The 12886-nt window shown below is 37.7% G+C and overlaps 1 protein-coding gene across 2 annotated transcripts in view; it reads left to right on the plus strand.

Annotated features, from left to right (window-relative positions):
* The window catches only part of LOC126175728 (RNA polymerase II-associated protein 3), a 120208-nt gene extending 107582 nt beyond the window's left edge, over positions 1–12626 (plus strand). For both annotated transcript variants that reach the window (XM_049922669.1, XM_049922668.1), the window contains exons 9-10: positions 2057–2249; positions 12276–12626. In XM_049922669.1, coding sequence (XP_049778626.1) covers positions 2057–2249; positions 12276–12364 — 282 coding nt within the window. In that variant the 3' untranslated portion in view covers positions 12365–12626. The remainder of the gene's footprint in view (positions 1–2056; positions 2250–12275) is intronic.
* Positions 12627–12886: the final 260 nt, after the last annotated feature.

A 12886-nucleotide genomic window follows, 5' to 3' on the forward strand; every position in this document is an offset into this window, starting at 1 on the left:
CATGAGATCGGAAATGATGGTCAGCCAGGCCACGCACCATTGATCTAAACAGGTGATAGTCAGAGGGAGCAATGTCTGGAGAATATGACAGTTGGGGTAGGACTTTCCATTTTAACATTTCCAAGTAAGTTTTACCTCTTTTGCAACATGGGGTAGTTGTCTTGCTGCAAAATCACTTTATCGTGCCTCTCACTGTATTGCGGCCATTTGTCTTTTAATGCAATGCTCAAACGCATTAATTGTGTTCTTTAACGAGCACCTGTGATTGTTTCATTGGTTTTAACATTTCATATAAACGACGTCGAGCTGATCCCACCAAATGCAAAGCATGATCTTGGAGCTGTGAATATTCGGTTTGGCCGTCAACATGGACATATGGCCGAGATATCCCCATGATTTTTTGCGTTTAGGCACCGTTCAACATCTCTTGGTTTCAGCTCATACGGGATCCAAGTTCCTTCTTTCTGAATCGAGCCCATAGCCTTGAGATGTTTTGAAATGGCTTGCTGTGTCACTCGCACTAATTGTGCGAATTCTTCTTCAGTTTGACGCCAGTCTTCACTCAGCAGTGTCTCCAATTCTGCATCTTCAAAAACATTCTCTCTTCCACCACTATGCCAGTCTACGACGTTAAAATCACCGTTCTTGAAGTGTTGAAACCACTCACAACACATTCTTTCACTAATAGCATCCTTACCATACATACTTGAGAGCATTCGATGAGACTCAGCCCCTGTTTTCTTCATATTGAAACAAAACTGTAACACCTCCCACAAATGATGAGAATTAGGCTCGTAAACTGACATTTTCAATCAAGAACAACTTTTGTAGACACAAATCGACTAATGTTTGAATGAGGTTATATTGACTGAGGTCCAAGCTAACTGCCTGATGTCTGCGATCTGTTTCTTTTGACTGCTACTTACCGTTGTCGCCACCTATCGGCAAACGGCGGAAGCAAAGTTGTACACCTTGTACAAAAGAATCTTAGGTTTTGTACCCTTGCATATTAATCTATAGAGTAGCCTGAGGCCCAGGTTAGCTTGAAGGTTAACAGGTTGGTTGAGAGGTGCCAGAATGGTATCAAAAGCTTCAGTTAACCCGAACCCAACATTGTAAGTACAAGATGTGCTGTAGACATTGTATATTTTTAAACACTTGGACTTTGAGTGATTACAGTGTGAATGTTACTACATTGAAATCACACTGTGCTTATATTTGCTCCCTTTCAAAGATGGTTTCCAGACCCCAGTAAATTTGAATTAGAAATATCAAATTGAGCATTCATAACAGATTGTTTATTAGATAATGAAGGTTAGTGGCCCACAGGAAGGGGACTACCGAACAGAAAGAAGTGATAAACAGAAACATTTGCTGTGTGATGATAACCAATGCATTATTAAAATTGTAATAAAATATAGTTCCATGAAGTTCATCAGTCATCATTATGCATTCTATGGTAACATACCAGTCACTCAAACAGTGAGAGAGTAGTTAAGTGACATAACAAAACACCCGTTCCAAGTATGAGGGGTATCAGATTGCAAGAGAGTAAACTGAAATCTCAGTACTATGTGAACTAAGAAACTGCATCAAAATAAAAGATGAATGTGGAGTGAAACATGAGAAGTTAATTTTAAAAAGTAATCAGGAGAAGGGGACTATCAAGCAAATAAGAAGAGGAAAAGAGAAACAAAACAAAAAATATTGAACAGGGACAAATGTAGTTTAATATTTTCCACTGTAACACAATTGTCCTGAGGTGAAATTACACCTTAAAGGAAAGCATTTCAGGCATTAATTTCACCACTATAACCAAAAAATTAGCTGTATAACAAAACAAATGTATACTAAATAGGCATGACATAAAAGCAAAGAGTTTGGTTTTTTAGGCTGTAGAGTAGGTAATGGGATGCTATGCAGCAAAACATTATTCAGTGCTTCACCAATAGCATTTTGTGTGTGTGTGTGTGTGTGTGTGTGTGTGTGTGTGTGTGTGTGTGTGTGCACGCAACAAGATTTCATGCTCTGATGACATTTGTGAATTGTCTCACAGCAAATTCCTGGTGACAAAATACCAAGTATTTTCCGTGAGTCAATGGAGAGCAATATGTTGAGCGAGATAATAACAACACTGGCAGAAGATTTTCTTCAACACAAAGCTGCTGTGTACCCTTACCTTAAAGGGCTGTCAGAAGTGAAAAGATTTGGAGCTCTGACAATGTTCCTATCAAAGAGTGACAAATCAGGTATGTATACATACATTTTTCACCGATAATCCCAAAACTCCATATGGGATGGCTTTCATTGTAACAAAAACGGTAATTTACCATTAAGGTCCTGTTGAGGTGATGTAATAGTGTGCTTGAGAATTTTTCAGTAGTTAATATTTCATCTAAAATTAATGTACTACGTTACAAATTACTGAATAGGAAGCATTAGAATGCCACTTAGCTTGAGGTATTTCTAGTGAGCTGTAAATTTTATTATCTTCACAGCCCCTCTTATCGATTTTTCTTTCTTTTTCTTCCTTTATTTTATAGGTTTCCATATTCTAGGAGATAATACTTACTAACAGATCACGTTAACTCATCAGAAAGAGTAATGAATATTTGTTGAAAATGATATCTTTGTGTGGCTGTTTGACTGCATTACAATTATTGCAAATTCATGTCATATTAGAAACATAGTAGACTGTGGGAGCATGCAACTGTTACTATATTGTTGGAATACAGTACTCTCAGACCTGACTAAGGATATTGCCGTGCAAAGTTTCTACTAACAACTACTACATTGCACTTTTGAGAGGTGGCATTAGTTTTGTTTTACAGTTTGGTATTGTCGAAGTAGTGGAAGCTCAGAAAGTGGTAAAGTAGTTTGTTTGTAGTTGACGTTCAAAGAAACAGTGTTGTGAAAAACTGGAAAAGTCGTTGATTTTTACCATTTTCATAAAGTTCTTACTCAACAACAGTACCTCGAATTGCTTAGTATAAATTTTTTCAACCTTCGGAAAAGACCATATACAGTTGTTTGGCACAATTTTGTCATAGCCAAGTGTCCATTAATGATGATTTTCTTGGAGATCAACCAAGATTCAAAATCTGTAATTATGTTTTAAGTTTCTGGGCCTCATTTTCAATGATGTACTGAGTTTATTGCCACAACTGAAGCATCTAAGTGCGTGCTATCTCAAAACACTCAGTGGTTTAAAGTTATTAGTCAAAGAACATGGGGTGCAGACATATAGAATTTGCAGTGTTCCTTGTAATGACACAATTTAACATTACTTGCTCCGCACTGGAATCTGCACTAGGTAACAAGGATGTATGAGTCTTATCATATGTTTTGGGTGTGCTATCATACAGTAACATGGCTAATTCTGTATTGTAAATACCTCTTCATTATCATTCCAGCTGTTAATCTATTGTTATGTCTGATCCTGATGGAGTTTTAATGACTTTCCATCTCCTCCACACATGTTATGCAAATATTATCAATAAATTTTAAGTCAAAATAGATTTGAGCATCTTAAATAGTATTTTAAACCCTGAAGTAGAGTCAGCATATCATAGCAGTACATGCAGAAGCAACAAGACCAATGTGTATCTAATTATTGTAGGTAAAACACATTGTTTCCACAACTTTTTACAAGCTGCACATACTTCATGGGCTTGACAGGAAAAATAGTTCTGTTTTTGCAAAACTACTCTCCCCCCCCCTCCCCCCCCCCCCCGCCCCCCTAGGTTCAATGCATTTTCCCCCCAAATTCAGTGCTGTTTTTTTTTCTTTATTCTGTGTTGATTTCTGTGAAATATTGTGTTTTTGTCAAATTCAGTGGATCCCCCCCTCCTGCTCCCCAAATTCCGTATTTGTCAGTTTTGTTGTTACCCAAATTAAGTACTTTCGTCAAATTTGGCATTGTTTTGTGCCACTTATGAATATTAGTAAACCGCTGTCCTCAAATCGTAATTTTTTAAATTACAACTTGCACTATATATCAAAGGTTGCCAATTTTGCATTTTTTTCTCAAAACTGATAGATTCATGTTATTTTTCATGGTAGTGTTTTCATAAAATTTTCCTGTCCCTATTCATGGCCCATATCAAATGGTGAACCTCTTGAAGTAAGCTTAGTATTGTTTAGGTTCAGTGAACCTGGGTTAAGGTTAGTCAGTGCTGATAGTTTTTATTATTATTATTATTATTGTTGTTGTTGTTGTTGTTGTAAACTTCTAACGTAGTTTGTCAGCCTTTGATGTGACAGTAAAATATTGTGTGTCACAGGGAATTGGGAAGTTGGTCTAACAATCAAATAGCTGGGATGGTGCAAACCTCCACTTCAGTGGTTAATTAAAACTTTTGTGGCTCAGACTGAGTCAGCATTTATTTTCGCAACAGCCCATTGGAAGTACTGTAAATGACATCCGCTGTGTTCCAGGGTAATTATAATAATTAAAAGTGAAGAAAATATTTGTGAAATTCGTTTCTATGTCTGAAAATACATTAGAAGTGCATCAGTCTCAAAATTCGTTAAGAGGCTGTGAAATGCACCACTACATCTATAAATAGTGACATGCAGCAAGCCGTGAAACATTCCCTTCCAATCAAATTGATCCATAATTCACAGCTACAGAAACTCTGCAATCTATTACCATTACACCGTCACATGCTAACAATGGGAAAGAGAATATCAAAACGCACAGGTAATATTTTGTTGCTTCTCTGCAGCAGGATTAAATAGTTCTAGTGTAACAGCATAATAACATGACACTTGAAGCTTAGATTTTAATTTATTTGAGTAATGCATGAGACAAATACAATCAATCTATTCGTCTAATTAGTCCACACAAAATGAATTCTAAACAAACAAGCAGACAGTGACAGGTGGTGTCCCTCCAGTGTCTGCCATGTACATTTTCATAACATAACAACAAATTCTTAAGTATTTCTCATCATTGGAAAATTGTCGCAATGAACTTTTTTAAGTTTTCCAAATAGTAATTTGTGCAATTTTTCTATTCATTCAGTATTACTACAGTTTTTATGAAATTTAGACTGTTATGTGTTCTTTTTTTGCATTAACCATAGCTCACATTCCTCAACAATGGAAAATCCAGCATGGAATGTAACAATATTACGAAAAGGATAGTTGCTACTCACCATATAGTGGATATGCTGAGTCGCAGATAATCACAAGAGAAAGATTGTCAGAAAATAAGCTCTTGTCCAACAAGGCCTTCATCACAGATGGTACACACACATGTACAACTTACACAAGTGACAGCAGTCCCTGGCTGCTGGCTGCTGATGCCACACTGTGAGCAGCAGTGTATGACGGAAGAACCAACTGGGTGGTGGGTGTGAGGATGAGCCTGGGGCTGCGAGGTGGAGGGATAGCAGGGTAGGGGGATGAGGGACAGTAAAGCGCTGTTTGTGATAGCGTACAAGGTGGAGAGAGGGTTGGACAGCTGGGTGCAGTTGGGAGGTTAGATGGAAGGTGGGGGAGCTTAGCAGAAAAGGAGAGAGGTAAAAAGACTGTGGGTGCATTGGTGGACTAGAGGACTGTGTAGTGCTGGAATGGGAACAGGGAAGGGGCTAGAGGGTAAGGACAAAGACTAATGAAGGTTGAGACCAGGAGGCTTACAGGAACGTAGGATATATTGCAGGGAGAGTTCGCACCTGTGCAGTTCAGAAAAGCTGGTTTTGGTGGGAAAGATGCAGATGGCACAAGCTGTGAAGCTGTCATTGAAATGAAGAACATAGTGTTGGCTGGCATGCTCAGCAATTGGGTGGTCCAGTCGTTTATTGGCTACAGTTTATCAGTGGCCATTCATGCGACAGACAGCTTGTTGGTTGTCATGCCCACGTAGAATGCAGCACAATGATTGCATGACAGAAATGTTAGCCAAAAGCTCATTTTCTGACACTCTGTTTACTGTCTATCTGCAACTCAGCATCTCCCCTGCATAGTGAGTAGACACTGTCCTTTTCATAATATTGTAATATCTTACATTTCTGTTACATTCATTTCTACTGTTTAACTGCTTGTTTTTGTCACAGTAGAATAAATACTAATTTTGAAACGGTGAACCATATATTATTATTATTATTATTATTATTATTATTATTATTATGTTTTTAATTATTTCCAATGCAAAAAAATAATTTCTCAGCTTGTAAATTAGACTGTTATATGTTAATTATTCTTTCACTTGACTTTACGTTCTTGCTTCATACGGTACGTCTGAAAACAAGTATCGAATGATTCAATCACACAGTAACACAACAGCACACTAATGATTATGCATGCATAATTTTCTATCAGACCAACAGTGACAAGTATTCTATATTATTCTTCACCCTACAGTGGAATGACTGTTCATAAATAGACCATGAGTAACAAGGCCATTTGAGATTCACTCGAAACAGAAGCTAATAACTTCATGTATAACTGTTTTATTGTTCTTAACTGAGGTTGGAGTCATCAGTAGCTCTAGTTGGTCAGGGGGTATATTATTGAAACTACCTTAATGATTAAAACTGAAAGCCCGACTGAGACTCAAAACTGCTATCCATGTAGCTGTGTGAAGTGAACTCCTGATCAATTAAGCTTATCCTGACACCTCTCCACCCTATCATGCACTCGCATTCCGGAGGACGACGGTTCAATCCCACATCCGGCCATCATGATTTAGGTTTTCCGTGATTTCCCTACATCACTCCAGGCAAATCCCGGGATGGTTCCTTTGAAAGGGCACGGCTGACTTCCTTCCCTGTCCTTCCCTAATCTGATGAGACCGATGACCTCGCTGTCTGGTCTCCTTCCCCAAAGAACCGAACCGAACCCTATGATGCAAAGCAAGAAATCTGCAGGCTACGTTATTGCAGAACTGTCTGAGTCTCTTGATTCAGATCCCACTCAGCTCTGTACCAAAAGTCTCCTATCAGTCCTGTTGATAACACTAAATATGGTGAGCTCTGCCTTTGTCTTGCAAACAAAAGTGGCTATCTTTACGACTTCAGATAACTACTGGAAATCAGAGATAATCTCTTCTGAATCAAAGCAAGTCACATAATTAGTTGCGGCATTAGCCACAATGTGTTTTTGGTAATTCAGGGAAATAAAGCCACAGATGAAGCACCTAAGGATGTCTTCATGGAAAATACTGTGACACGAGGTGCCATCAGCCTTCATGCAATCATTTTTGTTTTGAGACTCAGCATCGGGGGGGGGGGCTCACATTAAGAAACCACGTGTGGTCTGTGGAGGTAATGACCGAGCTGCGACGTTCATTGTCCTGGTCACTGTGTCAAGTGAAGTAAAGTTAATGTACCTCAGGGTGGGACATTACACTCCATCCTCCAGTGGAAACGCCACCAGTGTGTGTGTGTGTGTGTGTGTGTGTGTGTGTGTGTGTGTGTGTGTGTGTGTGCTGCCTACGATTTGCACTTCTGTCACATTTTAACTGTATGTGCTTTGTATTGTTACAAGGGCAAATGTTGGTTCACCAGCTGACCTATCTACCTTTTCTTTTTCCTAGTAATAATATGAATGTGGTTTCTGCTTTAAGATTCTGTGTTAAGTCTGTCCATATGCATAAACTGTCAGGGAGAAAAATTTAATATGTTTTGAGTGTAACTGACTCATCATCCCCTCCTCTCCCCACCCACCTCTCCAACCCCAACATTTATACTAAATCTTTTTATTATTCTTGTGATACAGTTGTGGCTTCTGTGCTTTCAAACCTTTCTTTTTGTGAAGCTCATATAATTGCAAAAAAAGGGATTATATTATATTACATTCTTTATACTCACACATAGAGTGCATTATGGCAAGTTGTCACACCTGTGACTGATAACTTAATGATAGCACCTATTATGATTATAAAATTGGCAGTTAATTCATGTGCACACCAGAGAAGTTAATTGTTCTTACTGAAAAATTCATTAATTCCTTTGAAAGGAAATTAGATGTTGCTCTTTTTTTATGTTAAAATAAAAAAGAAGTATCACGTGAGAAATAAATTTGGGCTTCCATCAGAATTTCCATTTTCTGACAAGAATATTTATTTTTGTGTCCAAATTAAAATTGTTCACTTGATTTAGCTTCCGTGATTGCAAACTCTTAGGTGTCTTTATTTTATATTAATTGCACTAAATAAGGGACATATGTTGGAAAATTGCAGAATGTTTGGAAGTTTTCCTATTGTCTGCACAAGGAAATAGTATTACCAGCAAGTCCATTTCTCCAGAATGAGGTGCTTCAAAAATATTTGTAGTCGTTCAACTATGGAATCCCTTGCTGTTTGTCTGTGGGTTGGATTAAATACAAATATGTTTCAGAAAATCATCTGAAAATGGCTCCCCAGTTACTACAGTACAGTAGTAAGTGCAAAATAAAGGGTTATTTTAATCCAGCCATTGCAGCAAAATTCAGACTATTTTATTTAACTTTGATCACTGCCACACATTTCGTAATGTTGTCACTATGCTGTCCGGTGACACCACAGTAATGTCGCACGTGAAATAGCGGTCAACAGCCAGGAACACCACAGTGGTGTTGCACGCGAAATAGTGGTCAACAGCCAGTGACACCACAGTGGTGTCGTGAGCATAGTATCATGCAGTGGCCGGTGACAGCACTTGAGTATCTTTCGCATTCTGTTGGTGTTTTGTTTAGGTAACGATAAGTTACACATGTTAACAAGTTTTCTGTTTTTATAAGTACATGTGCCCTTTCATCATGGCAGACGAAAGAGACAATACGATTATTTACGATGAATGTGCGGACGTCTTGTCTGACGTTCCAGACGACTTGGCCGATTAGGAAGAAGACATTAGACATGAAAAAAATAAAAGTGAATCAGAACCGTTGGAAGATAGTGAAATAAGTTCAAGAAGAATTCGGCGAATGCTAAGGTTGCCAACTGATTCGGATGAAACAGACGAAGAAGACAGTGCACAGGGGTCAGAGTTTGATTTACCGATGACCAATAATACATTTGGAGGATCTCCGGGTCCAAACATATTCCCAAAGATACACAGAGCATTGAGACTATTGTATAATTATATATTTGAATATATTAGCAACAAAACCATTTAGTACTACAGTTGAAATTGCAGTAGAAGGAAACTGGATTTTAAAAAATGCCAAATATGTCAACGTTACGGGACCCGAACTTAGAAAATGGTTTTGGCTTGCTGTCCTTATGGGAATTTGTAAAAAAAAGCAAGGATCAATGATTATTGGTCAACGGATCGGTTGGTAGACACACCGATATTTCACAAAATGATGTCCCACAACCGATTCAGACAAATATCATTTTTATATTTGTCTGACACAATAATAAATCAGATAATGCCAACCAGCTCTTCAAAGTGCAGTTCATAATTAATTATTTTTCCAAAAAGTTTAAAGAAACTTTTGATCTAAGTCAAAACACCTCAATTGGTGAAGGAACGATACCGTGGCATGGACGGATAAATTTTAAAGTGTACAATCTGTCAAAAATTAAGAAATATGGCATACTCATTTGGGTGCTGTGTGATTTGATTACAGGATACATTTCCTCATTCCAAGATATATTCCGCCACTGGACAGCCTTTAGCAAAAATAGTGATGGGACTATTGACACCTTATTATGGAAAGTGGCATAACCTCTACATGGATAATTATTATAATGGTGTAGAACTTGTAGAGAAGTTACTTGGAAAGAAAATTCAAGTTTGTGGAATGATACGGTAAAACAGAGGATTTCCGGAAAAATTAGAGCACGCAAAAGCCAATGTGTTTGAAGCTTGTCATCAACGGAAAGGTGAAGTACTCGCACAGGTATGGAGAGTTCTGAAAACTAAATCGATGTGAATGATCTCTACAATACATAATGCCACTTTGACTGACACTCAAAGAAAACATAGAAAAACCAATTACACAATAAAAAAAAAAACTGAAAGTGATTAGACTACGACAAATACACGAAAGGAGTGGATTGGGCAAAACAATATTTCAGTTATTACCCTATATACAGAAAACAATAAAATGGTCAAAAAAGGTTTGCATGTACCTCTTTAATTGCACATTATTTAATGCATTCCGTACATGCCAATATTTCAATACAGAACACAAGAGTCTCAAATTTCACAATTTTTTATTGAAAGTGTCTGATAAGCGGATAAAAGACCATGTACCTGCTTCTGAGGAAAACTTGGAGGTTGCCACTACATCGCTTACGTCTCATCATGATCCGGCTGACAGACTTTCTGTTCACATAAAGCAACACCAGCTAATACTTATTTCCGAAACGAATAAACGAAAATGAAGAAACTGCCATGTATGTTCCAAAAACCAAAAACGAACAACAACAAACATAATGTGAAAGTCTTGTGGAGTTGTGTTACATCTTGGAGACTATTTGCTGCATTCACAAGAAAGAGAAATACTAAGTACCAAAGACAACGCAAATAAGCAAATTTATGGGGAAAAAAAAAAACAAATTTTGTGTTTATTTCCATATGTATTTCATCAAAATTTCATGAAACTAGAGGAACAGGGTTGAGAACTTATGAGAATTAATGATGAGGTTTGTAAAACTTAACAACTTATAATCTCCCGACAATATCGAGAACGGCCACTGACAAGCCAAGTAATGCAAATTAGTGCTGCTGGCGCTAAGCGAATAAATTTGTACGAGACGTGTGGACAGCAAAGTGCGACACCACTGTGGTGTCACCGGACGGCAAAGTGTTACCGTATTTACTCGAATCTAAGCTGCACTTTTTTCCGGTTTTTGTAATCCAAAAAACCGCCTGCGGCTTAGAATAGAGTGCAAAGCAAGCGGAAGTTCTGAAAAATGTTGGTGGGTGCCGCCACAACTAACTTCTGCCGTCGAATATATGTACCGCTACACAGGCATGCTTTGTAGGCACAAAGATAAATACTGGCACCAAATCCTCTGCGTCAGTAAATAAATTTTTAAAAAAAGGTGGGACGAGCTTTTTTTCTCCGCCCTGAGTTTCGACCACTGCACTTTCATACATTATCCAACGAAGTAAATACAAATTCCGTATTGTTCATCTTCGAATGTAGCAGCATTTCAATGTACTACGAAAATCCGACTGGCAAGACTGTTTGGATGTTTGTCAATATGGCCAACTCTACGTTTTGAATTTTTTCCTACCTGTGAGAAGAGATGGTTGCTAATAGGAACTTCTAAGAATTGTGAATCACATGCAGTATTCTCTTCACCATAAGAGTAATACGAATATAAACATTTTGCCATGTATTGTTTCGTGTTTGCTGCCATCTCATTTAAATCCTGTCTGCATAAAAAACTACGAAACTAGAGTGAGACAACAGCAAACGCCGAAGAATATACATATCATGTCATGTTTATATTCGTATTATTCTTACGCCTAATAGTGATACAGTCAGAAATGAAGCACAGCAATTGACTAGATTTTTAAATCTAAGATGACTCTAATTTCTGTGCAGAATCTAATGTACTAAGGAGGTCGCCTGCAAAGATTTTCAAACGGAGAAAAAATTTAGCTAAAATCTCGTTCAGTACATCTTCTATCATACGCAGTATATTATTTGGTTCTTGTTGATCATTATCAAAGAAAGCAGCAGTGTAAGTAAGAACAAATAGCAGTATCTTGCCATTGTTTCGCTAATGAGACGATTCCTCTCTCTTTTAATTGTAAGCGGCGGTAGTGCGCACTAAAGCAAGCCATGCCGGGAGCGGCGACAGGCCGTAAACACGCACTATCAGAATGCGACAAACAATGCATGACACAGTACAGTAATGCATTTTCAGCTTAGAGTGACGTAAACACCTATAACAAAGAAAACGGCGCTTTTCAGATCAAAGAAAAATAGGCAATCAATTCAAACCAGACGAAGCACGTGAAAAAGGGAGCGCCTGACTACCTTGTGAAGCTTAACTGCTAAGGTTACGACTCGAACCAAGCTACTCTAGATGTATCGTCTTCATTCGACCTCTATTACAATGGACCAACTTTGTTTCGATTTGGAGATGCGGCCTAAAACTTTTCTCTCCCCTTGAATTTCGAGTCTCAAATTTCAGATGCGGCTTAGATTCGGGAAATTTTTTTTTCCTTGAATTTGAGTCTCATTTTTCAGGTGCGGCTTAGATTCGAGTAAATACAGTAATATTGAAACTTGTGAATGCTTTACTATTAAAGATTTTGTAATCAGAATGTGAAGTGTGTCTTGACTTATAACAAACAGTTTTTAATGGTGTCTTATTCTGACAGGATTGGAGAAACTGCTGGTCTCTTGTGAGACAAATAAGGAATGCACTGCAGAAGAAGCAGCTAACCTCAGAAACAAATATGAACTGTGAAATATTTAGCTTTTAGAATGAGATGTCAGAGAGAGAGAGAGAGAGAGAGAGAGAGAGAGAGACTGGTGTGTGAATAAATTGACTCTGAAGTTTGGTGTTACAGTAACATGTAAATAAGTTTGTATGCTATGTGTTTCTTTGTATTTGTGAAGTAAATAACTTTGTTACATAATGTATTTTTCATCACAAGAATTTTCTCCACCATTTAGTGTAATGCTGACAGAAAATTGTGAAACTTTATGACTAAAATCTCAGCACTTTGTTTTTTTTTTTTTTTTTTTTTAAATGTGTTACATGCAATGTACAAATGATTTATTGTGAGAAAGAGAAGCAATTCAAGTTTTAATCAGAACACTTGGATTATTTGGTTGGTACTCTGTAGCACAGCAAATGTGTTAACATTAATCTTACTGGAGCCTTCCACATTGCATCATGTGTCACAAAGTGGTCACGGAACGGACAAGGGATTTCAAGGTACATCCACTCTTGATGACAACATTGATATTTATATGAGGTCTAATA

Source organism: Schistocerca cancellata, chromosome 3 (genome assembly GCF_023864275.1).
Source record: "Schistocerca cancellata isolate TAMUIC-IGC-003103 chromosome 3, iqSchCanc2.1, whole genome shotgun sequence".
NCBI lineage: Eukaryota > Metazoa > Arthropoda > Insecta > Orthoptera > Acrididae > Schistocerca > Schistocerca cancellata.